Source organism: Melospiza melodia, chromosome Z (genome assembly GCF_035770615.1).
Source record: "Melospiza melodia melodia isolate bMelMel2 chromosome Z, bMelMel2.pri, whole genome shotgun sequence".
In the NCBI taxonomy this organism is placed as follows: domain Eukaryota; kingdom Metazoa; phylum Chordata; class Aves; order Passeriformes; family Passerellidae; genus Melospiza; species Melospiza melodia.
The window spans coordinates 69,034,384-69,062,321 of NC_086226.1; the positions used below are offsets into that span (position 1 = coordinate 69,034,384).

The following is a 27,938-nucleotide window of genomic DNA, read 5'->3' on the forward strand; positions in this document are numbered from 1 at the left end:
GCGGGAGGCGGGGAGGGACGGGGGGGGACGCTACCGAAAGGCGAGGAGGGGAAAACGGAGAGAGGGGCGTGCGAGGGGCAGCGCCTCAGCCGCGGGGGATTAAAGGGCGCGGATACCTGCGAGGGCCGGCGGGGAGGCCGGCAGGGAGGCACAGAGGCAGGCCGGACGCCTCTCCGAGTGGAGAAGAGGTGGGGCGTCAGGGGGCGACCAGCAGCTCTTCTCCCGCGCCCGCCGGCGTCTCCCGGCGCCCGCCGCCACGCCATGTGGCCCCTGGTGGCTCTCTGCTGCTGGGGGGGACTGTCGCTGTCCCTGTCGCCGGCGGCGCCGCAGGGCCGGCCGGGCGGCCAGCCGGGCGCCCTCTTCCGCGCCCCAACTTTCGCGTCGCCGTCCCTGGAGGCGCCGCCGCTGCCCGACACGACCGAGAGCAAAGTGGAGAAGCTGGGGCGCGCCTTCAAGCGCCAGGTGCGGCGCCTGCGGGCGCGCAGCGGACGGCTGGAGCTGGTGTTCCTGGTGGACGAGTCGTCGAGCGTGGGTCCGGCCAACTTCCTCAGCGAGCTGCGCTTCGTCAAGAAGCTGCTCTCCGACTTCCCCGTGGTGCCCGCGGCCACGCGCGTCGCCATCGTCACCTTCTCCTCGCGTAGCAACGTGGTGCCACGCGTGGACTACATCTCGCGGCGGCGGCCGCAGCAGCACAAGTGCGCCCTGCTGGGACGGGAGATCCCCGCCATCGCCTACCGCGGCGGCGGCACCTACACCAAGGGCGCCTTCCAGCAGGCGGCGGTGAGACGGGGCGGCTCCGCGGAGCGCGGGGCGCCGGGAGCGGCGGGCGGTGCGGGGTGCGCTGTGGCAGGGCGGCGTGTCGGCATCGAGGGAAGGCACGGCGATGCGAGTCGCGATAGTGCGTGGGGTGTTGGGGCGTGCGGTGTGCCGTGCTGTGCAGTGTGGGGTGTGGGAATGTGGCTCTCTGCGTTGCTCGAGGGTGTTCCGCGACGAGCGGTGTAGGGCTGTATGATGGGGTGTGGGATGCAGAATAGTCTGGTCGGAGCAATTAGTCACTATCTTCCCGTGCTATCTGCGCCTGCAACTCCCATGTTTTCTGCTGCCCTTGCAAGCAAACGTGTGAAATTCGCTCTTTGAAGGGACATGGAGCCCGTGTCTCAATTTCAGAAGTGATACATGAGTCAAGTCTGGCATCTGAAATGCCTGCCTGGTTTCATGGCAGCGGGACTTGAGTGCCTGCTAGCTGTCAGACCTGCCTGCCAGGTGTCTGTTTTAATTGCTGATGACTTACAAAGGTCACCTTAAGCTGTGTGCAGTATACCAGTAAGTAGAGGCATGTCCCCAGGAGCATTTCCAGACACCGTAACACAATCACTTTTCATGCTGTCATACGGACCCATAGCAGAAATTTGGTCTAGGCAGCCCCTGGACATGTGTTGGCACTTGGTCATACTGGGGAGACTTCTCGGTTGATGGTCAAGGGACAGCCAGTCTACCCAGGAAGCTTTTTTCACAAGGCTAGGCCCAGCTCTTCCTTGTCATTTGGCCTCTGTGTTCATAAACAACCACCAAACCAAGTCTCATTTGCAATTTTAAATTTTTTTAAAAAATCTTATTTCTGGTAGTGTCCTGTAGATGAACATTGGGTGCACTTGTCTTGAAACACTTACGCATTCTCATTTGGAGCTGAGGAGCGAGATTGCAAGAGGTGCGTCACTGCTGGGCATATGAAATTGGCAGAGATTATTCTCTTCTTCACTTTTGGCAGGAGAAAGCAAGTTCACTTAAAATGTGCTCAGAGCTGCACATGCCAAACCTGCTTTAGGAAAACACATGCTTGTATTAGATCTTCCACTGTGAAGCCATGTTTCAATATATATCCATCCCAGGGGTGTTGTGTGAAAAAGTTAATGATACAAGTTAAAAATAACCGTTAAAAACAAAATATAAGCTTAAGAAATACCATCTGTCATCTTGATACAAAATCTTGACTAATGATGTCTTTAAAGTGGAATAAACAAAAAATCCCTTCAGAAACCTACAATTTAGTTTCTTGAACTAAACTTTATGGCTGCAACAGCATGACTGTCATTTTACACTGTGTTCTTATAAGAATGTGGGAAGAAAAATATTCACATGGTGACAGGGAAAATTAAGATAGAATGACAAGGTTAAATTCCGGTCTGTTTACTAGCTCTTGGTTAAAGATACTGTACTGTGGTTTTCTTTGGTATGATTTCTTCATGTCAGACAAATTAACATCTTCAGAGAATACTCTCCTTTCTAGACACTCTTCAGAAAATTACCATTCTAAGTTTAAAATACTACTGTTGGAATAAATCTAGAAAGTTTTTAAAGTATAATGAAACTGTTATTCCCTCTGGACTCTTAGACTGCTTCCGTATGTTTTTAACTGCACTTTGGTACAACCATAATTATTTCTTCTTTCATTTTTCTAAAATGTGTCCTTTTTTTGAATTCTTCCTTTTCCTTTACACTTTAACTTGGGATTCCTTATTCTTCTGACCAGAATCCTCTGCTGCTTTTCCAAACTCAAAAGTATCTGCAAAGCATTACAAAGTCTCTGTGATTGTATCACTTATGTGTTATAGTAATAGAAAATGAAGGAAAGTGCATTGTTAGAATAAACCCAGCACTTAAATCGTTGTGCAGCCCTCTTCTTTGGTAGGTCTCAAAGTCATTAATTCACATCTGTGACAGTTCCACTGAAACCACCGAGGCAGAGAGATAAGTGAATTCTGCAAGGTCATCAGGCCAGTTAGTGTCTGACCTGGGAACATGAGTGAACAGGAGCAAGATTTACATAGCAGTAGCTGTCTCAAAACCTGTGGCAGCAAAACATCATCCTAAAAGCAGTTGCACAACCACACAGCGTCCATCTTCTTTGAAAAACATAAGAGAGTTCTCCTTGACACTGCAGCTTTGCATCCTTTCCAAAGGTACTTTGCAGACAAGTTTATTGCAGAGTTTCTGTGTTTTGTCAAAGCTGTCCTTACTAACTTTTGCCATGTAGACCACACTTTGGCATTCCTACCCTGCCTGTTAAAGATAAATTCTATGTGATTCACAGAAATATGCCGAATATACCACAAGAGACAGTGGCAAGAGAAAGAATCCTGATGGGAATGGCTGAACTTCTATTGATGTTTGGGTTTGCCACCCTGTTTGTGATTTTGTGCCATGCTTGAGCTAGCAAGTGCTCATTTTTGGAGTCTTTCTTTTAAGGCACATGCAAACAGTCTTAAAAAGGGGAAGAAGATGAGCTCATTAATTCAAAACTCTTTGGCTTCAGTTTTTCACAGCATAAGTTGGTGGGACAGCACAAACCACATGCAGCTTATGTTAAGCAGATTGCTTATTGCATTATGGAAAGCTACAGAGCTGTTGTGACAGCAAGAAAGAACCAAAGCAGAATTGAAAATACAAACAGGTTAAAGCAAGTGTTCTTCCTGATGCTTAAGGAATGCAACTAAAGCCAAAAGACCTCAGTGGTGAAAAGTGTTGAGAGACCTATAGGCAACTCTATTGGAGCTTCTGAGAGATAGCCACTGCTAACACCACCCATTATGTTTTGTGAGAAGGATGTGCATTTGTTACCAGATGGGCTTTGAAACAGAACTGAGGGGTCATCATGCAATCATGGAAGCTTAATGGGTTCTTGTTTTAGCAGCTGAGAGTCACAGTTACATATATGCCACCATTGGTGCGCTATCTATTTTGACGGACAGTTTAAACATCCTGAAGCTGCATTAGTTTTGGTGGTCTAAAAAAACAAAAGATAAAAATAAAATTATTTAAACTACTCCACATAGCAATGTGTTGATAAAATTGTATCTTCTAAAAAGATACAATTTTTAAAAGAAGATAGTCTAATTTCTGTCTTCCAGTGGAAGTAAAATGGGAACAATTTCTCTTCGTAATTGAAGTGGAAGTTATAAGTGTGCACTACTGTCAAGCAGAAGTCAGAGGTAGTACTCAGACAGGCTCAGCCAAGTCAATTGTAAAAAATCTGGCAAAGGAGTAGCTGAGGGAGCCTTTGGAAGTTCTGTGTTATAAAAATAATTGTTGCATTAAAAGGTAATTTTTTTTGTTTTTGTAATTCATCTTCACTCCATTGAAGTCAATATAGGTATAGGTGTATGCAAGTGGAAGGTTTGTCACCTAGAGCAAGGTTACACATTTCTGAGAATCTGGTCTTTGAAATCTGGTGTTTGTATTTAATGTGATTTTGGGGGAGTGTGATGAATGTCCAACCAGCATGTCAAATACCATGCTCTGTGTTACAGTTAATAAATATTAAAAAAATGTCCCCCAAAAGAATGTAAGCACATATCAGTTTAGGATAAACAATTCTAATGCTTATTTAATGCTTGTTTAAATAAGTAACAGTGGCTTCTGTAACTTGTTTCTAAGTATGTTTCTAAATAAGTAACTTGTTTCTTCTGTATGACAAAAGTACAAGATGCAACATTGTTACCCACTAGGAAAATTAGCTTTTGTTTTCAATGCATTTTCAGATTCAGAATCTCATTTTCAAATTAAAATGAAAAATTTATTGGAGCTAAAGAACTGAAAATCTTTTCTTACCGTGTACTTGGTTAAGTTTTTTTAATTTTCAAAAAAGTAATGCCCTCTCACTAAAAAGATGAACATTCAGAATCATGTGTATTGTCTGGTTATCAAACATGTGTTCATGGATTTTTGTTCCTATGTTCTCTGCAAAATCTGCAGCTAATAATGAGAGAGTAGTAGATTCTAGGTTATCTTTGGCATCATGTTCTAAATATCCGATGATGGCTTAGGTCAACTAGAGCTAACTGACTGGTTGACAGTGTTTTTGACATGGCTTTGGAAGTCTGTGTTAAAGATATGGTAGTAAAAAAAAATCAAAAAGTCAACTTGGTTTACCTCTGTGGCCACCTTTGCAATTGCAGAGCTGTTAGTTAGGGATTACTGAATTGCAAGTAGTGTTCCTGTCAACCATCACTGGTGTCAGCTCTAAGTGTCCAGTTGCAATCAGTGTGGTGTTGTGAAGAGTACTGGTCCTGCATACTCCAACCTTGCATGGAGTTTGTTCACAAGATTAATAAGGCAGGGTCAGAGGCAAGATACACATCTGCACATTGTTCCTTGCCCTTAGACCAAGCCTGAAATATACCTATCTTTAGAGGTTTTTTTAGTAGTTAATTTTTCTCTGACCTTTTGGTCAGGACAGACAAAAAGTGCTCTGTTTAGCATAATATCTGTGTCTGCCTAATCAGGGTTAATACTTTCTTTAGTTGAAAACCTGTTCTTTGGAATTCTTGTGCTTGTGCTTACAAAATTGTGCCTTGCCTTTTAGTCTAATGAGAAGCGTGTAATTTGGAAGCCTGGTGTAGATATTGCTGCACAAACTAAAACAAATCTTGTGGATGTAATACAGAACCAACAATACAATGAATGATACATTTCACCATTATGGTGTCTGGATGATATCATCCCAAATGTTTCAGGAATAGAGATTCCTTTTCATGAGAAAACCATTTCTTGTTGTCATCTCAGAGCCTCTTTTGGAAGGGTCTGACAATAAGCCCCTTCTGATCCCCAGTCCTTAAAAGTTATGACCCTCACAGAGAAATCAGTCTTATCATGTGCTTTACTTCAGAGCTACAAAGACAAACCAGAAAAACTGCTGAGTGATTTGTTCTGAGAGAAGGAATAAATTCACAACATTAAAATTTTGAAGAAGTCAGGACAAAATAAGTTGGTTCATTTTTAATTCATTTTTTAAGCTTATGAGAGGTCTTTACAGCAAAATACATAATATTTAGCAGTAGTTCCTGACAAAAGCCTCAGCATTAAACTTCTGAATGTTTATTTTACATGTTCTGTGATACATATTTTATCCTTTGTCCCCCAGTTCCATATGCTACTGGAATCTGTGAGTCAGATTTTGCAGGTGAGGCTGCATGTTTGTGATGCTAAGAATTTTCTGACTTTACTAGGTGCAGAAATTAAAAGCACTATTGCTTTTAGCAACAGGTTCTTTGTAGGACTAGGAAACTGCTTAAATTTTGGGACTGCTAACTTCTCTATGACATTAACACAATCCAAAACAAAAGCTCTTTTAAAATTATAGTAATCCCTCTGTTTCAAGGTCTCACTGGCAACCTCAACCAGGAAGATGAAGAGCATCCTTGAATGTAAGCAGCAGTCTGTGAAGAGCTGTAACGTTCAGAGTTGTGGTGCTCTGCTAAGCGTGGGCAGTATGAACAGTTAAGCAGATAGCTGGGTTTCTCTCCCAAGCACTCCCCCACACCCAGTTGGTCTGGGACATCTCTTATCAGTGATAACTTTGTGTTAGTGTTGCTCAATTCTAGCAGTCCTGGAGAAAGGGGGGGGGGGGGGGGGGGGAAGTATTCAGATGATAATTGAGCAGTGACAGCTGGCAGTAGATGGGCCAGGTCATGAATTGTGTTTGTCCTTTTGGAACTAATTATTCGGTTCTGCTTTTCTTCTTTCCCCCTGCTTATTTAAAGTAATAAATGCTTAAAGCAAACACAAAAGAAACAAGTATTTGGCAGATGTACTAGTCAATAGTGATGTGACTGCTTGGTCTGAAAATACACGAAAATCGGTTATGTATTTAGTAAAATATTTTTGAGTCCCTATTTTTATTATTAGCAGAAGACCAGAGCAGTACTAAAGAAATCAAATAACATCTTTGCAATTTTAATGATGGAGACTGCTCACAGACAAGAAAACTAGGATTTTTCATTTCTTAAATCAAACTGAGATCTATTACCAACTGTTGTGTTGAGTATAGCACGCAACACGGCTGCATATAAAGGCCTCCAGCAACTTTGCAAAGTCTTGATGAAGTTGTTAAAAGTTATATAGCACAAGAGCTCAGAAAATATCTATGTTCATAACATGCCCTGTTTTTCAATGTCCTGTTTAGAAGACATCAGAATTATTGAAGATGAAGGATATGCAGGTTAGTTGTTTCCCGGAAACAAGGTGCATTCTGTTTTTGTAGTTCAGAGCTCAAAACTGCAAGCCACAGAATTTCAAATCACAATATCTAGCAGTCCTAACACAACTGTGTGAGTCAAAATTCTGTGTTATAGCTCCTATCATTGTAGAGCCAGTGATGGTTTTGGGTTGTTTAGTTGGTTAAAAAGTGAAAAACCGTCACTGAAACCATTTAGTGACAGTTTTGGGTTGCTTTCATTCTGGCTGCTCAAGACTGTGTTCTGAGTTGGTGTTTGAATATACCCAGGGATGGAGAGCCCACAAACCTTCTGGAAAACCTGTTTCAGTGGTTGATTACTCTTACAGCAGAAATATTGCTTCCTCTCTTTAAGTGGAAAGTTGGTAATTAAATATGTGCTTCTTGCCTCTTGCTACCAATTAGAAGATTCTGTATACATCTTTTTTACTCCCCCCCTCATTAAGTATTTATATAATATGCATGGATAAGAGGACCTTAAACCTTCTTTTCCCCCATCTGAACATTACTAGATCTGTCAGTCTTTACTGAGATGTCCTGTCAGTACATTTCCTGGCCATGAACTTGCCTGGCTCTTTCACCTGTGTGCTTTCATCCACATAGTGGGGTTGTCTGACATAGTTGTGAGATTTACTCAGATCATGCCTTCCAGTTACTGAAAGAATTATTTAAGTATTTTAAATATCCAGATTTCTATAGGTACATCTTTTCTTTGAATCAAGATTGCATTTCTTGCTAGTGAAATATCCGAGGGAAGCTTTAAAATTAGTTAATTTCTTCTAGGTAGGTGACAGCTTATTCTCTAGGGCCTGTGTAGCAGTGCAGAGAAGAGTGGGAAAGGTTGGAAGCCAAAACCTCTAACTGGGGACTATCTTTTAGTTAATTTTTGAAACCTAAAGAGGGGATAAGATTCATTCAATTTGAGCAGTGAAAAGAGCAACGTATAGTGACCAAAAGAAAATGTGATGGAATAACTGTATTTGCTCTTTTAGAGAGGGAGCTCAGGAGGTGTAGACAGTTCTTTTATGCACCCAAAATCAATAAAATAAAACTCCTTAGCACCAATGCAACACTAAGAAGCAGACATTCTTTGTTCAGTTGGATGCATGAGGGGATATCTCCTCCGAAATATCTTGCTTGCTGAGTGCAGGAAAAGCTCCTGTTTATACACTATATTTTACATACATATTCATAGATTTTTCCAGGGAAAAAACTATACATATGATAATAATTTTCCCAAAGTCATTACCTTATATTCCCTTCCCTCTGTGCATGCTTTCTGTCCCAGGAGACTGGTGATCCCTGGTGATGAGAAACCTCAAAGTTGTACCTGACTGCCTGGTGAACTCATAAAAGCTTGCAAAATTGGTCTGGGTTGCTTTCCAGATCTTCTTCCTACAGAATCAGCCTTGTGTGCCTCCATAGGCCAGTGGTTTTTGAAGAACAGCCACCTACCAGGTGCAAACAATTCTTCACCTGGCAACAGTTTCCTGATGCAGGGGACCTGTGTTTGTCACACTCTAGCTCTGCATTATTCTTGGGAGATGACCAGGTTCCTCAAGAGTGCTCTGGATTCAGTGATAAGATGTCTCAGCTTCACCAAAAGCTATGCTTGATCACAGTACTGGTTATTTTTTTCTTTATAGAATATTTATTTATGTAAAATCTCCTGTCAGATTTGAACATTTTTACCTGAGGGGTGAAAGCAAAGAAATCTTGGAACAGAGTTGAGCTTGGCAAAGATATTTAGCATTGCCATTTCCCTTTGTGAATGGGAATGCTGATCTGCTTCTGAGGCCACCTATGACAAATTAGTATGTACTGTTTTAGTATTGTTATGAATACATGGAACAAATCTGTGCAGTGTTTTTTGTAATAAACTAACATTCATTCATTTTAATATAGGCTTAATAACAAATATGTTTCATTATGGATATTAAATTAATTCTATAATATTATAAAATGGAAATTATTTCTTTTGTATGAATAATTTCGTTCTATTCAGAGCTCACCCCCTGGTGTGTATGTTTTAAGTCATTCCTAAAGGGAAAGGAAATCCAGTGTAGGTGGTCTTTTGGGCTAGAACAGCTGAATGGCTCTCTAGTGGAAAGCTTTCTGGTTTGCTTCTGAGATGCAGTGGTGGTTCTTCCTGATCTATAAGAAATAATATTTGCTTTGTAGTGTTTTTTCCTGCAAAGTGAATGTTGAATAATGTTATTTTGAGGGTTAGGCTCCAACTTAAGCATTTTCAGGCAAGCTACTGCTGGGGCTGTATGATGTTACAGCCTGGCTTGGTCTGTAAAGTGAGAGAGGGTAACACATTTCAACTTGTTTCCTTCTAGATAGATATACTAATATTCAATTCTGTATGACCAGAATCTTCTTTAAAATCAAAAGAGAGAGTAAAGACAGGAATCAGACCCAAGATCATATGTTTATGGATTACATGCAGAAGATGTAGTTGAGAGAGTAACAAAGAACCTTTGGCAACATCATTGCTGTGGCTGTCAAGTGACTGAAGAAGTCCTTGCCCTTCAATACTGCTCATCTCCTAATTTTGTGGTACAAACCCATGTTAGTATTAAAAATGCAGAAGTTAGGATTTAGCTGGTTTTGTGACTGTACTGATAGGATTTACTTTTCCATTACAGTAGTGAATTTCTAGAGAAGGATTTTGTATGATAACTCTTTTGTTGCACAAGACTTCATATTTTAATTCTAAGGACTTTTATTGGCACAAAAAATTGGTTAGACTGCCAGATATTTGTACACACCAAACACCAAACAGTGACTGAACACAATACAGATGGTAATAACTTTTTGCTAATGTGAAAAGAATGTTTTATTTAAAATCTGTAAGGATTACTGAAACTGACTGATCTACTACTCCTCTGAAGGAAGTGTAGACAACAAACTAGTTACTGAAATGGTAAAAGACTAGGTATTTTTAGTGGCCCCATGAATTTCTATTGAATCATCAATAGCAATAGTTGTTTTGTTTTGTTAATACTTGTCCCCTATTAATTTATAGTATTGACCAAATGGTCTAAATTCTCAATTTAACAGGCTGTTGAGCCCTGTAATTTGAGTTATGGCTGGTGCTCAGTTTTTTGATGGTAAAATCAGAAGCAGATGTGGATATTCATGTGAAAGAAACAGGTTCTCAGGATCCTTTAAACTTACTAGTACCATTTAGAGGGTTTTAAACTGTATTTATGAAGAACCTGATGATTTATGAAGGGACTGGAAAGCCTTATCATGAAAAAAAGTAATCTTTATGTAGATGCAGTCCATTAAGTTGGCAGGTGCTGATGAACAATCTCTGCATGTACTTTCAAGTTTAGGGGTTAAACAAGTTTAGGGGTTGAACAAACATTTTAAAATACATGAACATTTTCTTCGGGGAAAACCAGCTTTTTGGAGAGGGAAGGAGAAGAGATTACTCAGAATAGAGGGATGTAAGTCAGGGTTAGAGAAAACAAAAATTATGTGAAATGCTGCACAAATATTGCAGAGAAGAGGAATGGAGACTGATACTTGGATTGTCAGCAGCACTGACAGGCTGGTGGCCTGTCCTCTTGTTCTCACAAAAAGAAAAAAAATACTAAGTGGACCAGCAGACATAGACAAATTGTTTTATAATAGACTTTTGTCTTCTTTCCCACCTCTTCCTTGCCCCCCCTCCATGCTGAATGTTTCTTTCCCTCCCTTTTGTTTTCCTCTGTTTTTATGCAGCAGGGATTCTGTGTCTAGAGTTACAGCTGCAAGACATGAGGGCCAAGCTGGTCAGTCACTTTGTTTTGTTTTGATTTCTAGGGGCAATATGTAGCAATCTTGTCTGTTTGTCTGTCTGTTTCTCTACTCAGATTCCCTGGTGCCTGAATATTCAAGTCTTCTGGGCAGCAGGAAGATGTCTTCATGCTCTCTTACCTGCTGGCTCAGTCCGTGTCTGTGTGACAGAAGTGCTGTCTTGCAGAGGGGGTTGCAGAGGGCAGAAAAGATGTTGGCTCTTGCCTTATCTGAGGGTTGTGTAGCCAAGGCATATTTTCCTCTCAAAAATAGTCATTTACTCCTCAAAGATGGTCTTTCACTGATGCTTTCCACTTACTCAAACCCACATCTTTTGAAAGGTCTTGCTAAGCAATTTTTCACGGGACCAGGCAATTTCTTGGGAAACTGTTTTGGAGTAACATTCAAATTTCTTGATTACTTGGAAGTTCATGGAGGTTTTTGTTTCAGGAGTTTCCAAGGGCATTTGTAGCAGTCTAATTTTGTAAAATAAAATCCGTGCTTATTTGCTAGTCAGAATTAAATAGTCCTGAGATATCTGTAGTCCTGTCTAGACTACTGGGGCTCAAGCTCATTTGTTCCCTGGCCATGCAGACAGACAAGTCTCTGTGCTTAGGGAAAATGTGGAAGTATAACTGCTACTGATTATGAGCATTAACTGCTGAAGAACCAGGGCGGTGTTGGAATGCTATGCACTACCTTCATCTGCAAAGTGTGGGAAGCTCCCTATTTATGCACTGAGGGAAACAATACTGAAGGATACTACAGAAATTGCCATACTTCCAAAATTAAGATTTGTTCCCCCTTCTGTACATGTTATGGCATAATCACAAGCTGAAATAATAATCTGCTAGAGCAATCTGCCTGTAGGTGGGATCTTCAGAGGCCTGCACTGGCAATCTCCATAAGGTCTCTTAACCCTGTGTAAGTTGTGGTTTCTTCCTCAGTTACATACATTCCACAATTTGAATTTTTTGGGGCATATTTTTCCACCTTTATTATGTAATTTGCAGATTAAATGTTCTTTTTTCAAAGCTCAGACATGCTACAGTTGCCAAAACCAATTGAGTAGGGATGGAACATATGTTTTCCTTGTCTTGTTTTTCAAAAAAGGGCCATTTTTACTAAAATAGCTTTAGACAAACATCCTGAGTAGAGAATATCAGCCTGGATATTTGAGAAGTTGGATAGAAGTTTAAGTTGTTTATATTCTGTTTTAAAATAGCACAGTTAATGGTAAATATGTTAATTATACATATGAATTATAAATAACATTACTGTCTCTGTCTGCAGTCACTTGTATTAGAGCATCAGTTTCAGAATGCATTTTGAAATTAGGCAGTAGTACATTTTTCTTACTGTTTGTCTTCATGTTGCCCTTTGTCTTGTCTTTTTCTTCCTGATTCTTTTCATTCTAGTTTCCCACTTTATTCTGTTTTCCTACTTCATTCTGGTTTTCCACTTGTAACTTAAGCAATATGAGGAACAATAAGTTTGATTTGTGAAGGGTATTTTTGACTGCAAGAGAATCTGGTTTCACTCCCTTTGGGTTTTGCAAACAAGCAGTAATAAAATCAAGCCCAACAGCAAAATATTGCTTGGCAGTCTCTCAGACCACAGTGCCAATGGTATGTGCTTTGATTTATGGTGTGTGTGCTTATTTTTGCATAGTATCTACCTGAAATCAGAGAACTGACAAATCAAAATCCAGTTGTCCTAAAATGTGGCCTGGTTTACTGAGAAGGGGTATAAAAACTCTCTAGGTTATTTAGGCTGGCCTAGATAGTAACCTTTTGGATCAGCTGAAAGCCAGATGATTTTACTTCATAAGACTTACATAAGGATTTTGTAATAAAACAGTTCAGCTCGGTTGATCTCTGGTTTTGGAATTTGTGCTTGTTAAGAGTGTCTTAATCACATTTACCTCCTTGTCATACAATGACATGTCTTTTGGAATATCATTCAAAGGTCTATTAAATGTGGTCTTTTGCATTAATTGTAGCACGGTACAATCTGTTATTGAAAAAAAACATGGGCATAATACCTGCTACCAACTTGGAAGTCTGCATCTAATTCTTTCTGCGTAAATTCCCCGAGGATGGAGAAAATACATCTTCACAATCCCCTGCTTTAGGGTTGTGGACAGCACCTGGCCATGATTAGGAATTCTAGTGCATTGTCAGACTGGAATTCTGAAATGGGCAGGAATCTGTGGGGCATGGTCTCGCTCAGGCAGTTGTGAACAGTATCATTCATGCTTTGTATGAAGTATTAGGAAGAGCAAGCAGCAGAGTAGAAGGAACTACAGGCGTTTTTTAGGCCATGATGGACAATCCAAAGTGATCTTGGCAAACTGTTGTAAGGGAGGAAATCATCATTCAACAGGGACAAATGGGCAATTTTATGCTGAATTTAAAATAACCAACAGTCCAAATATTTGTTAGGAGAAGCCTTACAGTAAATCAGTAGTAGGGTTTATAATTTAGTGGTCAAAAAATAATATTGCATTAAAATATGTTAGATTGTACTTTGGGTCTTGCACTAGATTTTCAATGTTTGTAGTACCTATTTAAACTTCAATCTGAACAAAGTCACTTAAGCTTTCCTCAGAATCATTGTGAATCTGATGCATGGGTGACTTAATCAATCAGCATGAAAAGTGTCTTATTTCTTATGATGTGATGATTTTTGTGGTTGTGTAAACTGTGACCACCTAAAGTGTGACTCAGATGATTTGCCTTCATCAACCACAGGCTCTACGAGCTGTTTGACCTTTGTTATAGTGGATGATCTTGCAAGGGCCTTATTAGCTGTATAATTCAAGTTATAGGAGTCATACAATGGAGGAAGTAATGTACTGGCCAACCACTGCCAATCTTTGGCTGAGGTGTGCAATTTCATTTTCTCTTCCAGCAAATACTACGGCATGCCCGCGGAAATGCTACAAAAGTGATATTTCTCATTACTGATGGCTATTCCAATGGAGGAGACCCGAGACCCATTGCAGCATCCTTGCGTGAACTTGGAGTGGAGATCTTCACCTTTGGGATATGGCAGGGGAATATCCGAGAACTGAATGATATGGCATCCCACCCAAAAGAAGATCACTGTTATCTTCTTCACAGTTTTACTGAGTTTGAAGCTCTGGCACGCAGAGCTCTTCATGAAGGTATTAATGTCCTAACCTCAGAAATCTACAGGGAGCAGAGAGGTCTGAATAGAAAGCTCTCCAGTACTGTCTTGCATTTACACTTCATGTAGTGTTGATTTTCTTTTTATTTTTCTCCTACTTTTTAGCAGAGGTGTTTGTCCCTCAGTTAAAGGATAAACTTTCTTTAACTTAACTCATCATCAACAGGATGTGAGAAAAATTCTCCTTACTGATGTGTATACATGCTTACATCCCTTCAGCTCTTCATTTTGTCTATGAAGAGCAGACTGTGCTCTTGGCCCAATGTATCTTGTGCTTGAACAAGTGAACCTCGTAGTCAGGTACAAGAGGCACCAAGTGTACGCTTTAGAACTAGACTTAATACCTTTAGGGTGTCTCACACAGCAACAGCCTGCTCAGAACCAATCTAGATCCCTCACTGTCAGAGTCAATACAATTTGTGTTCATGAACTTATACATGCAGCAAAACTGGAAAGAGAGTTCAGACTCCAATCCCTCTTTTAATCTGCTATTTCCTAAAATAAAAGTTCCTTCTGAAATAGAGGGTAGATTTAGACAAGCAAGAGAGAACACACGATTAAACGTTTGACAATGCTGCTTGATTGAGGCTTAGAACAGGCATCAGACTAGTCATTTGAATTTATTTGCTATAATTTTTAAAGACATACTACTTTAAAATAACAGTGTAAAATAAGGTTTTCTGGTGCTTTGTTGCCCGCTTGTTTGTTCCAGGTAAGGTTGGTCTATGTGAATGTGCTGAAGTTTTTTAGTTTATAATGTGACCAAATGGTTTTACGTGCCATGACCAAATGTTCTCCTGATGCCAAATCGGAAGAACCATCCACCAAAGCTGGGAAAACCTGTCCCAACAGCTTCTGTTGGGAGTGAGACTGCATTCTGGCAGTGTTAGACTCAAACAAGGAGAAAACCTTAGTGCACCACTGGATTTCTGTGAGCCCTTTTCCAGAATAAGGACACCAATCTTTTGCATGTAGAGCATAGCAGGGCTCTGCTCCATACTGCCTACTTAGAGCTGGAACCTAGAGCTTTTAACAAGTGTTTCCCTAATGGTATAATGTGAGACTGTGGCATTACTCTTGTTTGAATTCTTGTTTAATAAATTGATATTATTTCAGACCTGCCCTCTGGCAGCTATATCCAAGAAGATATATCTCATTGTTCATATCTCTGCGAGGCAAACGAGAACTGCTGTGACATCATGGCAAGCTGTAAGTGTGGCACTCACACGGGCCAGTTCGAGTGTATCTGTGAGAAGGGATACTATGGGAAAGGACTACAACATGAGTGTACAGGTGAGTCTCATGTCTCAGCATTTTCAGGGTTTCTCTGCATGCTCTGAATGCATGTCTAATCTATCTGAGAGTTAAAAGGTCTGTTGAGGATTATGGCTATAAACCTGGATCAGAATGCATCCAAGACTGATGGAAGACTCTCTGGCTGAAGACATAGAATAGCTGTAGCAGCAAAATTCACCTCACACCTTGTCTTCAGCAATAGGTCAAAGAGATGCACAGGAAAGAGGTAAGAATAGGGCAAATGTTCTGACAAAGTTAAACTTTCCTAAAACACAGCACACCTGAAATTTGTGACTACAAGTTTACAGAGTCTGAGGTAATACCTTTTACTCTCAAGTGCTCATAGTACATTCTTCCCTTATGAGTTTTGCTGATCACTTTTTGAACTTCCATAAAGTCTCCTGTTTGGAGAGGGGCTATATATGTGGATCTTTGCAGGATAAATTTTGGGTGAAACTTACAATCATGGAAATGTGTTTTAATTCTCCCATGATGACTTCCAGTTACCATAGAGGAAGAAAACAGTTGAATCACTAAAGAGAGACTTGTCATTGTGACATTTTGCTAATACTGGTTTTGTTACTAATTTTTGGACAAGTCCTTTTTACTCATATGCATTCAAAGTATGGTTAAAATAACAGTTTATACTTCTTTACAGAAGTTGATCCATAAAGTTGCATTACACTCCCTGCCAATTATCATATTGTAATTCTCCTTGTGCCTTTGGAACACCTTTCCTTTTTTCAGTGTGTAAGCAGGAATTCATTGAGTTTTGAAAGCAACCTATGAGTACAGGAATGCAATTAGGAGCCTATATCAGCACTGGCACAATGGATCAGAATTGCATTTTATGCAAGTGGTTGCAGCTCCCTTTTGTGCTTGATTAACTCTAAACAAATACGCTATTCCATTTCTCTTATTTTCAATTCTAATTGGAATTTATTTAAGACAAAACCACCTTTTCATCATATTTTTCCTTTTGTCATAAAGTAGTTTTCCTTCACCTTGAGTGCCATAGTAAGATATCGAATAAAATACATACAGCATTTCTGCCTTTACCAGTAGTTTGTGTCATTAAATGTTGTTTTGAGCTATTTGTCAAGAGAGCAGGAGTATCATTTTAGAGTTGCCTTTTCTTCATGAAACAGTCTTTTGGTGGTACCACCAAAAATGGTAAAAGTCAGATTTCTTAAAATGGGTACTTTGCAGCTGCAGACAAAAGTTTCATTTTTGCTTCCTTGGTGCTTCTGAAGTAAACTTGTAGAAGGGTCTGGTATTAAATACACTGCAAGTAAGCTGATAATTGCAGCCATCTGCTGTGTATGTGATGGTGGTTGAAGTTGCACACATGTATTTTAGGGAGAATTTGACCTAAGAAACTCAAACCTTTTATGTATGCTCTGTTCAACTCTTGTATTTGAACAGACAGACATGTGTTCTTTAAAGGAAAAAGAGACTATTTTGAAATCTTTTATTCTGAAAAGGATTCCAGCCTTTTTTTAACATTTCGCATCCAAGCATAGCCGTGGGTTTGTAAAGCATAAGGGATCTTAAGAAGGCATCTTAACTTTTCCTCATTCTCTAATGTGCAGGAAGATTTGTGGCAAGTTTACAGTGACAGGACTTTGATTTATTTGGACTATCTTTAGGGGGTTTTTGGCAAAACTTGAAGATACTCCACTAGTCTGTGTTTCCCTAATACAGTAAGGCTTTTTTAAAAGAATTTGAATTAAGAGGGAAATTGTTTTTCTGTGTAGCATCTGTTAGTTTTGCTATTGTGTTTATTTTCTGTGATTATTTTCTGTATTCTCTGCTTTTCATAAACAACCTTACTGTTGTTTTAAATGAGAGACATCAGAATAACATGTAAAAATCCTTAAAGTTTTTTACTTTCATAATTACCAGAAAACACCCTAGAAATCTTCTGTGAAATAAAATAGGAGCCACGTGCTTTGTGCTGAAAAGTGGAAATTCAGTGTCCCACTCCTGCTCTTTGTAGTATTGTTGATGTGCCACTAAAGGAAGAACAGACTGACTGTTCTCTGCTTTAAAAAGCAAACCAAACAAAACTTCTTGGCCCACCCTGGGTACTTCATGTGGCTAGAGATATCTGTGATAACTGTGGCAAAGGAAGGGAGTGAGAGGAAAAATGGGATTGTGACCAGTACCTGAGTAATGCAGAGCACATAAGCACCTCCTCTTGAGTAACTCTTCACTTTTTCTTCTCCTCCTTTTCCTTGATCACAAATTCCTTGAGGCTCAAACTAGGGACAACCAAAGAAAAGCACAGAAGGCAGCAAAAATAAATCTTGTGATTTCTCATCAGGACCCTTTCTTCCATTTCATCAATAAAAGATGAGTTGTTTAAATCAATTGCACCTTTCATAGGAAAGTAAAAAAAAAATTCAAATCTCCATTGGTATCTTTTTCTCTTTCTTACAGGGTTAGACTATATGCTGTTTGATATGCTCTATATATGCTCTTTGATATGCTGTTTTCACAATTTTTTTTTTGAGTAAGGCTCCCCTCAGAAAGTTCTGGTTCAGATGGTCTCTTGGTTGGATGACCTTCTAGGTTCAAGATTATGCAACTGAAGATAGTACCCATCATGTTCACCTCATCTGTTGCTCCTAAGCACAACCACTGTTATTGGAGAGATTAGGAAACTGCTGTCTTTCAACCAGTAGTTTCTTTTGTCTAACATGTAGACCCTACTTTTTGCAGAACAAGATATCCATAAAGATGATGTTCAGCTCACAGGGCAGAACAAGTAACTTAATTCCTTGTTCTCTTGGCTGGTTATTAATTCTTTTGTTTATATTTAGCTCTCTGCTTGGATATAATTATTGAATTCCACCATCCACATGAATATTTAATCGCTTGCCTAAGCTTTTATTTAGGAATATGCAGCATATCAGTAATTATATGCACAGCTACTAGGGCAAGTCTTGGCTTCAAAACACCACATGGATTAGATTTCTAAAGAGCCTTTCCAATGAAACATGAAAACATATGAAAAGTTCTTTTTTCTTTTTTTTACAAATATTAATTCATAACACATTACTGAAAAGACTTTAAACTGAGGGTATATAGGCCCAGCAAGGGAGGGAGGATTTGCATTTTGTGGTTTCTTGGACTGTGGACCTAATTTTCATCTGAGCATTCTTTCCATGAGATTTCCTGGATTGTTCCTGTTGAGAATGCAAAACCAAACCTGATGTTCATAAAGTGGATATCTTTCTAGTTAGGAAAAAAGCTTTTGAGTTTGATGCACTACTAACAGTTCTTTCCTTAGTCACACAGGAAGAACATTGATTCCAGTGGTGACTCCAATCATCTAGTCAAAGGAAACTAAATATTTCTCCTGCCATGCTGTCTCCTGTCTCCCTTCCTTTTGATAGGAGCTTCCACTCCCCGGAAGCTGAATCACCCTTTCTCAGTATTTCTCTATGGGAGGTATTTCTTTAGCTACCCTGGAGGAGTTACTGACTAAATGAAGCCTTGCCAACCATCTTGAAACTTGGCAGATGGTACTTGGAAATTTTAACTAAGTTTTCAAGATTCCTCCAAGTTTTCAAGTCTTCCTCCAAGGCTTCCACATACAACATATGCTGTACTCCTCAGCAGGTGCCTGCCACGGATCTGGAGGAGAACCACCACTCTCAGATTCTGACAGACAGGGAGGGAAAAGAAAGCAAGAAAGGGAGTGTGAAAAAGAGTGTGGAAAATATCTTCAAACATAGTAAGATCTTGGGCTAAATTTGCCTGTTGCATCTGAAGATTTGAATTAGTTCATGGAACTGCAGATTTTCAAACCATTAGAACTTATTTTCTTGCTGTCTCACAAAGCAGTGCTATTTTATGCTTTCATTCATTGATTCTGCATCTTGAAACTGGGTGGGAGTTTGTTTTGATTTCTCTCTCCTCCTTTGCTTTCAATTTCTAAATCAGAAAAATATTCTTGATTTCTAACTCAGCTGTCACTAAAAGAGGGTTCCTTGTAAGACCTGCAGCCATTAAAAACTGACAAATCGAAAAAAGGGCATTTCTTTGAAAAAAGTGTTAAATGGCTGCAAGTGTGGTATTTTGTGTCACATAACCCTGCAAATCTTGATATACCAAAACAAGAAAGCAAATAAAAATTTTACATCAGATGATTTCAAATAACTTGGATTACAGTTGTGCAAGGAAGTTGGAATGCACATGCTTAATGAAGCAATAATGAAATGCTTTCAAAACCTGAACAGTTTGGAAAGACTTAGGAGTTAGACTCGCCTGCTGTAGAGACAGAAAAGCTCACAGAGAGACCTTTCTCTGTGTACAGCATCTGTCAGCCTGTGATTCACCCCTTTACTGCTCTTTAATCATGATCCCATTTCTCTAACCTGTGGGGGGATGAGATGCATTTGTATACTTCATTATTTGTAATTTAATCTGCTTTTGTTACACAAAAGTGACTTTCAATCTGTGATGATACACAGAGGTTCTATTGTGAGTATGCTGTGTCAAAATGCCTGGCTGTCATGAGGAGGGAGCTAAACCAGGAGGGAGGATGCAAAGTGCCTGTAACTAAGTAATGCTGAATCGATGCCTAATTAATAATGGCAAAAATATTCCTTCCTGCCATTCTGTGTCTTTTTTTCTGTTTCTTATAAATCTTGTGACTCTTTATGGGTTTCAGGAGACATCGTGATGGTTAAATACAAAAGAAATGTAAATGTGTTTTTCCAGTGAGGGTAGCATAACATCATGATGGGTGACTACAGGAGAAAAGTAACAAAGTTTTCCAGTGGTTTTCCACTGAGAGTACTGGAAGAAAAGTGGATGAGAAAGGTGGGTATAAAAATCAAATGCTATAGACGTGGCTATGGAAATTTAGCATGTTAATTAAATTTTTAAAAGTCTTTTTAAGTCTTAAAACAATAATGTAAAAACATTAATAATTATTGCTTTCATGAAGACTGGAGAAAAATGGCTTTTACAAGTGTTTTGTGTGCAAAATAAATAGATCCAGAAGCATGCAGACATGCTATTCCAGATTTTTTACATTTAAATCTGCTTTCTTAAAAATTAGTCCCCTGAAGCCCAGTATTGTGTGCTTTGCTTCTGGAAATTAGGTAGAGATTGTCCTACTTGTTGCTATAGAAAGCAAAGCAAAACTGAGGGGAAAACTTAATTGGATGCTGCAAGATTTTTTTAAATGTAGCACACCATAGAAGTAAATTCCTTTGGATTGAAAATTTAAAATATATTGTCAGCATATTCTTCATCTCAGGAGAGGCTTTTGATTGAGTTTTTTGGGTTTTTTTGTTTTGTTTTGTTTTGTTTTGTTTTGTGTGAATGATTGATAGAGATGAAGATTGCTACATGATCCTACGGTAGTTTTGTTGTTATTTTAGGTGACTTCTGACATCAAAGCAGTTCGTTTCCCATCTGTACAACCTGCTTTATGATGATGAGGCATGCCAGGCAGTGAATTTAAATCAAGATTTAGTCCACCAGAAAAGCTCTTTAACAAACTCTAGAGTCAGACCATGAGCTCTCCAAGAAAAAAAAAAAAAAAAGACAAGAATGAGTTTTAGCATCTAACTGCAGGGGCTTTACCTGCAAAATTGTAAAAAAGGATCTTTTCTCAGTCAGTTTGGTACAAATTTTTCACATAAATAAATGGCACATGAAGCTGCTGGTGGGTTTTCACCATATCCATAGTTTTGACAAGCTGGTTGAAGTGGATTAGCAAATCTCCACTAGTATCAATGAGATCTGGATCAAGTCTTTGAAACTGAGTGGTTCTTCGCCTTATGTACCAACTATATAAATCTTCTGTTGCAAAAGTAAAAATTGTAGGTAACACGATAGCTAATATAGGTAACAATGTTTCTATGGTATTTTTTTTTCCTAACTCTGTACCATGTAACTTGTCTTCCTTGAATTTTAAACTCAACTCTGGCAGAAAAAGAAACCCCAGAAGCTAAAAAAAACCAAAACAAAACCAACAAAAAAGTTTTCTCTGTATTTCTGCACCATTCCTGAGGAATTTCTTTAACAAATGAAGTTGTAGGGTGAAGGTGAAAACCTAGATTCAATTTTGATATATGCAGACCAGAAAAACAGGGATGTAATTTTACACCTGTACAAAAACATCCATCCTTCCCATCTAGATGTTATCTGAGGGCTTAGAAAATAAGTTTCTATGCTAAATCAGACTCTTTCTTATTAAGTCCAGAAGTGTTTCTATAATACATTTGTTGGAATATTAATATTAGAAAGTGACGTACAACTTACTCTTTTTTCCTGATCTTCTTATTGGAATAGTTGTCCCCTGAAATCCTTAATCAAAAGTTTTCTACTGCAATGTTCTTTGTTTACCTCTGTGAATCACGTAATGTCGTCTTACTTTCACTACCTTTTCAGAAACACATAGCCAGGATGTTTTTGTAGAGATATTGGTCCTGAACTGTTACCATCTCACAAATTAAAAGCAGACAACTTATCATTCTGTGAGCTTTTTTGTAGGTTTTCTCCTAGAGAAGAAAATATTTAAATTCTTGAAACAGTACATCAAGGATAAAATGAGATAGCAGTATAAAGCAAGTGTTAATTTTTGAAGTGAGGAGAGGTTAAAATACTCAACATTAGTTTTAATTACCTGCTTTGTTCCTAGTGGCTCTTCAGGGCTCCAAAGCTTCACGTTTAACTACCTAAGTCATTCCTATAAAGTAATTTCTGCTACAATTAACTTACAAGTTTCAGTCTTAGTACCTGTGAGGTTGTGAATAAGCATCAGGATTTCTAGCATCATAAATTGCTCCTGAAGTCTTGTCAAACATGATTCCTTTAACTGGACTTGAGCACAGCACTCCTATTGTGACAAAATCAGGCATCCCCTGTGTCTCTACACTTGGATTTTAATGGATTGTACACACTGTATTTGTCACGTGTCAAACAAATTTGACTTTAGTTCTCAGAATCAGTTTCAAATTAAGATGGAGTGTAGGAATATTTTCTCCTTTTTTTAATTCCTTCTCTTCAGTTTTGCTGTGAAATTCATTCTCCCCAAGCCAGTGTACATTGCAAAGTGCTTTCCCTGTAAGAAAAAGTATTTTCAACATTTTAAACAAAATTGTCTACTCCTCTCCCAATGCAATAATATTGTGTATAAAGTGCAGTTTGCAGCAATTGCAAATGTTCAGAGGTGGTGACCTGTTACTTGCTTTTGTTTTGCTCAGAGGGAGAAGAGAACATAGAAGCAAAAATGCACAAAGCTCATCAGGTCATAACCCACATCTAAGTTATTTGTTTGCAGATTTTGACCTATGCAAAGCCTTTCAAGGGATGTGTATCCAAAGGGTAATATAGGGTCTTCTTCTACTACTGTCTGTTCACTCATCTACCACTATCACAAGAGCATAAACATTATAGTGGGAAGGGCTAAGATTGTTTTTCTGCTCCCTCTTTGGCTCAGTCCTCTCCAGCTGACTTCTCTGTGCTGTCTGTGGAAAATGTCTGGCAGGTTCCTCAGATCATTTCACAATTGCTTCAGGGAGGAGCCCTCTCTGCCCTCTGCAGTTGTGCTCTCGCTCTCTCCCACATTCTCTGCTTCTTCAGACCCACAGGGGTCCAGAATCACTTCAGATTCTTGTACCACTCAAGCAAAGACCATGGACAGTGAGAAGGATGTGGTGGAAAAATCACTGTGATGAAAAGGGTTCAAAAGCCCACTCAGCTTGGAGAAGAATTACAGCACGTAGGTTACAGATAGCTTATAGATATTCTATTACAAGCTGATTATACCTGCAAAGTACTCAGCAACCAGAATATTTGGTTGATTGTCTTACAAGCTGCCATGTTTTCTTCTATCAGCCTAAAATCTGCTGCAGATAGCCCAAATTTCTCAACCTGAAATAATGCTGACTGCATAGTGGAGTGTGATCTGGTCCCTAGGGAATGAGAAGGCAGCAGCACAGATTGATTTCATCAAACAGGAAATTGTTTTTTACTGGGTTTGTAGGTGATTTGATGAAAACAGAATTAGGACTCTGCATAAAAATGGAAACATCTTCCGGCCAAAACCCTAGGGTTTAGTTTGTAACCATGCAAAACAAAGACAGAGCAGCAACTCAACAATTCCAGGGCAGATGTTTTAGTAAAACTAACACCTGACTGTAGTTTGAGAAGTTAAATTTTTTTCTCCCTGGTCTGAAATTTATTGAATAGGAAATGTTTTAGTCATTTCCTATTCCATAGGAAGAATGAATGGACCTTGTGACTGGTGGGGAGTTGAGAAGCTGATGTTACAGAAGTGAGTATAATGTAGTTAAAAATATGGTTTAGCCTAGTATATGGTCTATAGCCATATCTTATAGATACAATTTGGACCTGACAGATTTGAAACAAAACACAATAAAATTAGGGACTAAATTGCAGGTTTTAAGCAGTGTAAAGCGTGGAGAAATGGCAAAAATCTACCATCTGTGTCAGTATGGGCAGATGTGCTGATTTTATACAGACCTGCACTTATTGTAACAGTTTAAGAACTGGCTCCTTCTCTTGGCCATTAACAAAAATCTGCTGGGGGTTTTCTCCCCTGATATCAAAAGAAACATTCTGAACACACACACACACACACACACACACAAAAAAAGGGGTGGAAGGGGAACTTTTGCCCCAAAAAACTTCAAAGAAATGGTGTTCCCTTGTAAATGCTAGTAAGTATCCATGCAAACTTGCCATGTCCTTGTGGAGTGTGGTTTGTTTCTCAAAAATTCCAGAAGATAAAGTACAAGAACTTTTCTACATCTTTCTACATGTCTTTTTTCAAAACTTATTGCCCTTAACTCTAAGCTGTTTATTGGTTAGTACTTCACAGGTTAATTGAGAGTACAGCATTGCTCTGACTACTGTCAGGCTCCATGTCAGCTCCAGTTTTTGGTTTTATGGCAGAAAAGTGCTTGCTGCATTCTAACTGTGTTCCCCTAGAACAACTCATATCTGGAAATATACATAGGTGGTATTAGAAGCTGTGTAGAGATAGAGGCAGTATTCTGGTGGAACACAGAAGCACCTACCTACATGATGGGCTGGGAGTACCCTAAGTCACATGAATTTAAAGACATATATTCTGAGTTTTATGCCTGTATAAAAATATCTGGAGCTCTGGAAGAAAACACTGGCCTGTTACTGTGTTTTCTCTGTCTATGCCTTGTTTCACACATTGCCCTCCTGCTGACTTCAGAACATACCATGAAGCCTGTGCAGGCATGGGAATGCCAGTCTGCTAAAGCCTGCTGCAATAACTTTAGCATCTTAGCAGTCAAGACCAGTCCATCTGACATCAGCCACACTGTGTATGCTCACTTTGGGGAGTCCAGTGCAGTGAGGAAGTGCTTTAGGAAATTTAAATGTAGTAGGTAACTTGTCTGAATCTTCTGTATCTGTTATTCCTGTGACACAGTGGTGCCCTGAGTCCCAAGAAAGAAGGTATGGAAGAGGGGCTTTATTGCAGGAGTGTGAAATACTGCAAAAGTCAGTCAGGTAACTCAGTTCACAGGACTAAGGTTTTCTAATACAAGGAGGAAAGTGGGAGGCTGAGTGGCCTTGTTCTGAGGAGTCATGGTGTCAGCACAGGATATAAGTAGTGCTTGCCAAGCATCATAGTCATTTACCAGAAAAGTTACATGTTCTTAAGCTGGTGGTTTTTTTTGGACTTGCATTATTTTCTGTCTCACAGAGGCATTAATATGTATGCCTAAGCACATTCCGATCCTTTAGGCCTATTTCTGTTGTCAGCTTGCAAAGAATATCACATGAAATGCAAATTTTCCCCTCATTTTAGAATCTAAGCTTTTGCCTCAACTTTTTAGCAAAATATGCTGTCAACTTGCAAATCCCTACATTTGCATTTTTTATGTCATTGTGAATTGTTTAGGAGTAAAACACATATATAAAATTTTATCTCTTTTATTTCTGAATGGAAATTCAAAATGCCTTATGAAATGCAACACCTTTTTTGAAACATGGCACTTCTATGAGCACCCATATTCTTCCTGGTTGGCCAAAACCACTAAAAAATTGTCCCAGTGGCAGCACAGGGGTTCTGGCTAGGTCATGGCACAAGTCACAGTAGGCATTCTGGTTAGGTCATGGCACAGAGGCAAGGACACTTAGTTTTCATTAGTCGCTTAATTTCACAGTGAGAGTAGCCAAGCTGCATTCATGTGTGGCTCTTAATGTGGACCAGTAGCTCAACTTGTGCTCACAGTCCAAGCCCCTGAGAACAGAAGTAGTGTGATCAAAATTTGAATTGAGAAGGCTCTTACTTGCCTCGGACACTGAGGGACCCTCTGCCAGTGTCTCTTTAGTGTAGCAGCAGCTGAGGGTTCCCATCATGCCTACCTTTTTCACTACTTAGCAGTGATACTCCTTTTCAATACTCATAGAATCATGTAACTATTGAGGTTGGAAATGACCACTAAGATCATTGATTCTGACCATTAACTTAACACTGCCAGGTCCACCACTCAACCATGTCCCTAAGTACCATTCCTGCACACCTAGTAATACCTCCACCAGGTTTGATGACTCCACTTTTCTGGACAGTCTTTTCCAATGTTTGACTTTCTTAACCTTTTGGTGAAGAATTTTTTACCAGTATCCAACTGAAACTTCCCCTGGTGCAATTCAAGGCCATTTCCTTTCATCCTATAACTTGCTACTTAGAAGAGGCTGGCGCCCACCTGGCTACAGCCTCCTTTCAGGGAGTTGTAGAGAGTGATAATTTCCCCCCATGGGCCTCCTTTTCTCCAGGCCAAACATGCCCAGCTCCCTCAGCTACTTGTGCTCTAGACCCTTTTGCATCTTTGCTACAATTCTTTGGCCACACTACAGTGCCTTAGTGTCTTTCTTGTTGCGAAGGGCCCAAAATCGCCCATGGTAATTGTTCTCCCAGCCCGGGTGCCAGAGGAGTTTGGCCTGGAAGCAGTAATAAACTATCCTGTGGCCCCAAGAGCATATGTATGGCCCTCAATTCCAGCTTAAGAAGCAAGGCATCTTGCTTTGCGCACCTCCAGGATTCTTTACTGTCTTCACTCTCCTGATAATGCTTCACCATCAACAGCATTTTATCATCAGCTGCCTAGACACCTTCCCCTCTGTCTCAGACAAGAAGGCAACTTTGCACTCTGAGAGCCTGTGAGAAGGCCCTTATTGCCTTCTTGCTCCCCTGATTCTTTTTACCTACTTATCCCTCCAGATGGAGGTGATGGATTACAGCTGTGACTTGTCTGGTTTTTGCCTCAAGGCTGTAGCACAGGCAAGTATTAATGGTAGTAAGTTCAAGGTCTATGAATGTGATATATCACAAAGCTGTCTGTAACATCTTGAATTTCACTCCCAGTGATGTTAGATATTGATTTATTCTCATTATTTTAAGGTAATTTTTGGGAGGCCTCCGACATTGAAATAGAAAATGCAGTGCCTTATGCATTCATAATCAGAGTGGTAGTTTATAAAATGTCACTTGCACCCTCATTGGTTCACAGTCTGCAAAAGTAGAAGCAACTAGCTTAGAATTTGGCTCCATCTCAGGAAAATATGGGATGTTTGTAGGTAGCATTAATTATGTTGTGAAGATAACTATTTCCAATCAAGTGCTATTTAGAAATAGATTTTCTAGCTAAAACTCTGTGGTTTGATAATTTTGAGTCTTGGGTACATTGAGCAGTGATTTATTAATTTTTGCTGCTTACCTTTTTTTTTCCTTTTTGCTTCAGATTGCTGTTAAAAGTGTTCCCTCCTTCTTATTCTCCATCTCTGAAGATGTGTATAGTCTCGTTTATGGCAAAAGAGCTTAGAAAGAGAGCATGTATTTAAAGGAGAAGGTAGGACTGGAAATGTAGCAGTCCTTTCCTCCCAAAACATGCAAAGAATCTCGCTGCCCTTTAGAAAGAGAACAATTTTCTGCATTTTTAAGGTGGAAAATTTGCCTTTCAAGCAGAGAAAAGGATGGAGAAGCGAGACACAGAGCACTGATTCACTTAAATGTGCAGAGAGGTTGAGAGCCTGACAGTTCCTGAGACAACCTCACTCTGGGTTTCCCTGCTCCCTTTCTGGCAGCTGCCACAGCGGGGTTCGTTCTGGTTTAATCAACTGCTCTTCAGTAGTCTTTGGATCTTACAGGTGCTACTTTAGCACTTTCTGTCAACACTGATAGCAAGATGGGGGCCTTAGAAATGTAGGACTCACTGCCCTGGAATTCCTTCTTTACGGGAAGATTCCTGCATTGCAGAAAATTAGGTCATTGAAGAGTGGCTGTCTAGTGGGGGATGAAAAGCATGGTTCAGAAATGTTTTAAATGGCAGTTCTTCAGAGAAGGAAGCTGTGTTAAACTGAGGCCTGAGGCTCTATATTTGGTTAAGGTACTGCAACATAATCTGTTTTATCTTTCACCCCTTTAATTTGCAGCAGTAATGTTCACTTTGTTGACAGCCACAGTACTTAGTATTTAAAAATACTTTCTTCCATTCAGATCTGCAGTGACCCTCTTCCTGCAGCAGATACTGCTTTAGCAAGGGTCAGATCTGTTCTTAAGGACATCTTTTATATCTTGCAAAGGAATGGGGGCAGGGAGGGGATGAGGACAACTGGAGAA

At 39.7% G+C, this 27,938-nt stretch overlaps 1 protein-coding gene across 2 annotated transcripts in view; it reads left to right on the forward strand.

The window, feature by feature from the left end:
• Positions 1–261: 261 nt before the first annotated feature.
• SVEP1 (sushi, von Willebrand factor type A, EGF and pentraxin domain containing 1) overlaps positions 262–27,938 on the forward strand; it is a 118,556-nt gene continuing 90,879 nt past the window's right edge. For both annotated transcript variants that reach the window (XM_063180814.1, XM_063180815.1), the window contains exons 1-3: positions 262–780; positions 13,715–13,970; positions 15,110–15,286. In XM_063180814.1, the coding sequence (XP_063036884.1) occupies positions 262–780; positions 13,715–13,970; positions 15,110–15,286 (952 nt within the window). The remainder of the gene's footprint in view (positions 781–13,714; positions 13,971–15,109; positions 15,287–27,938) is intronic.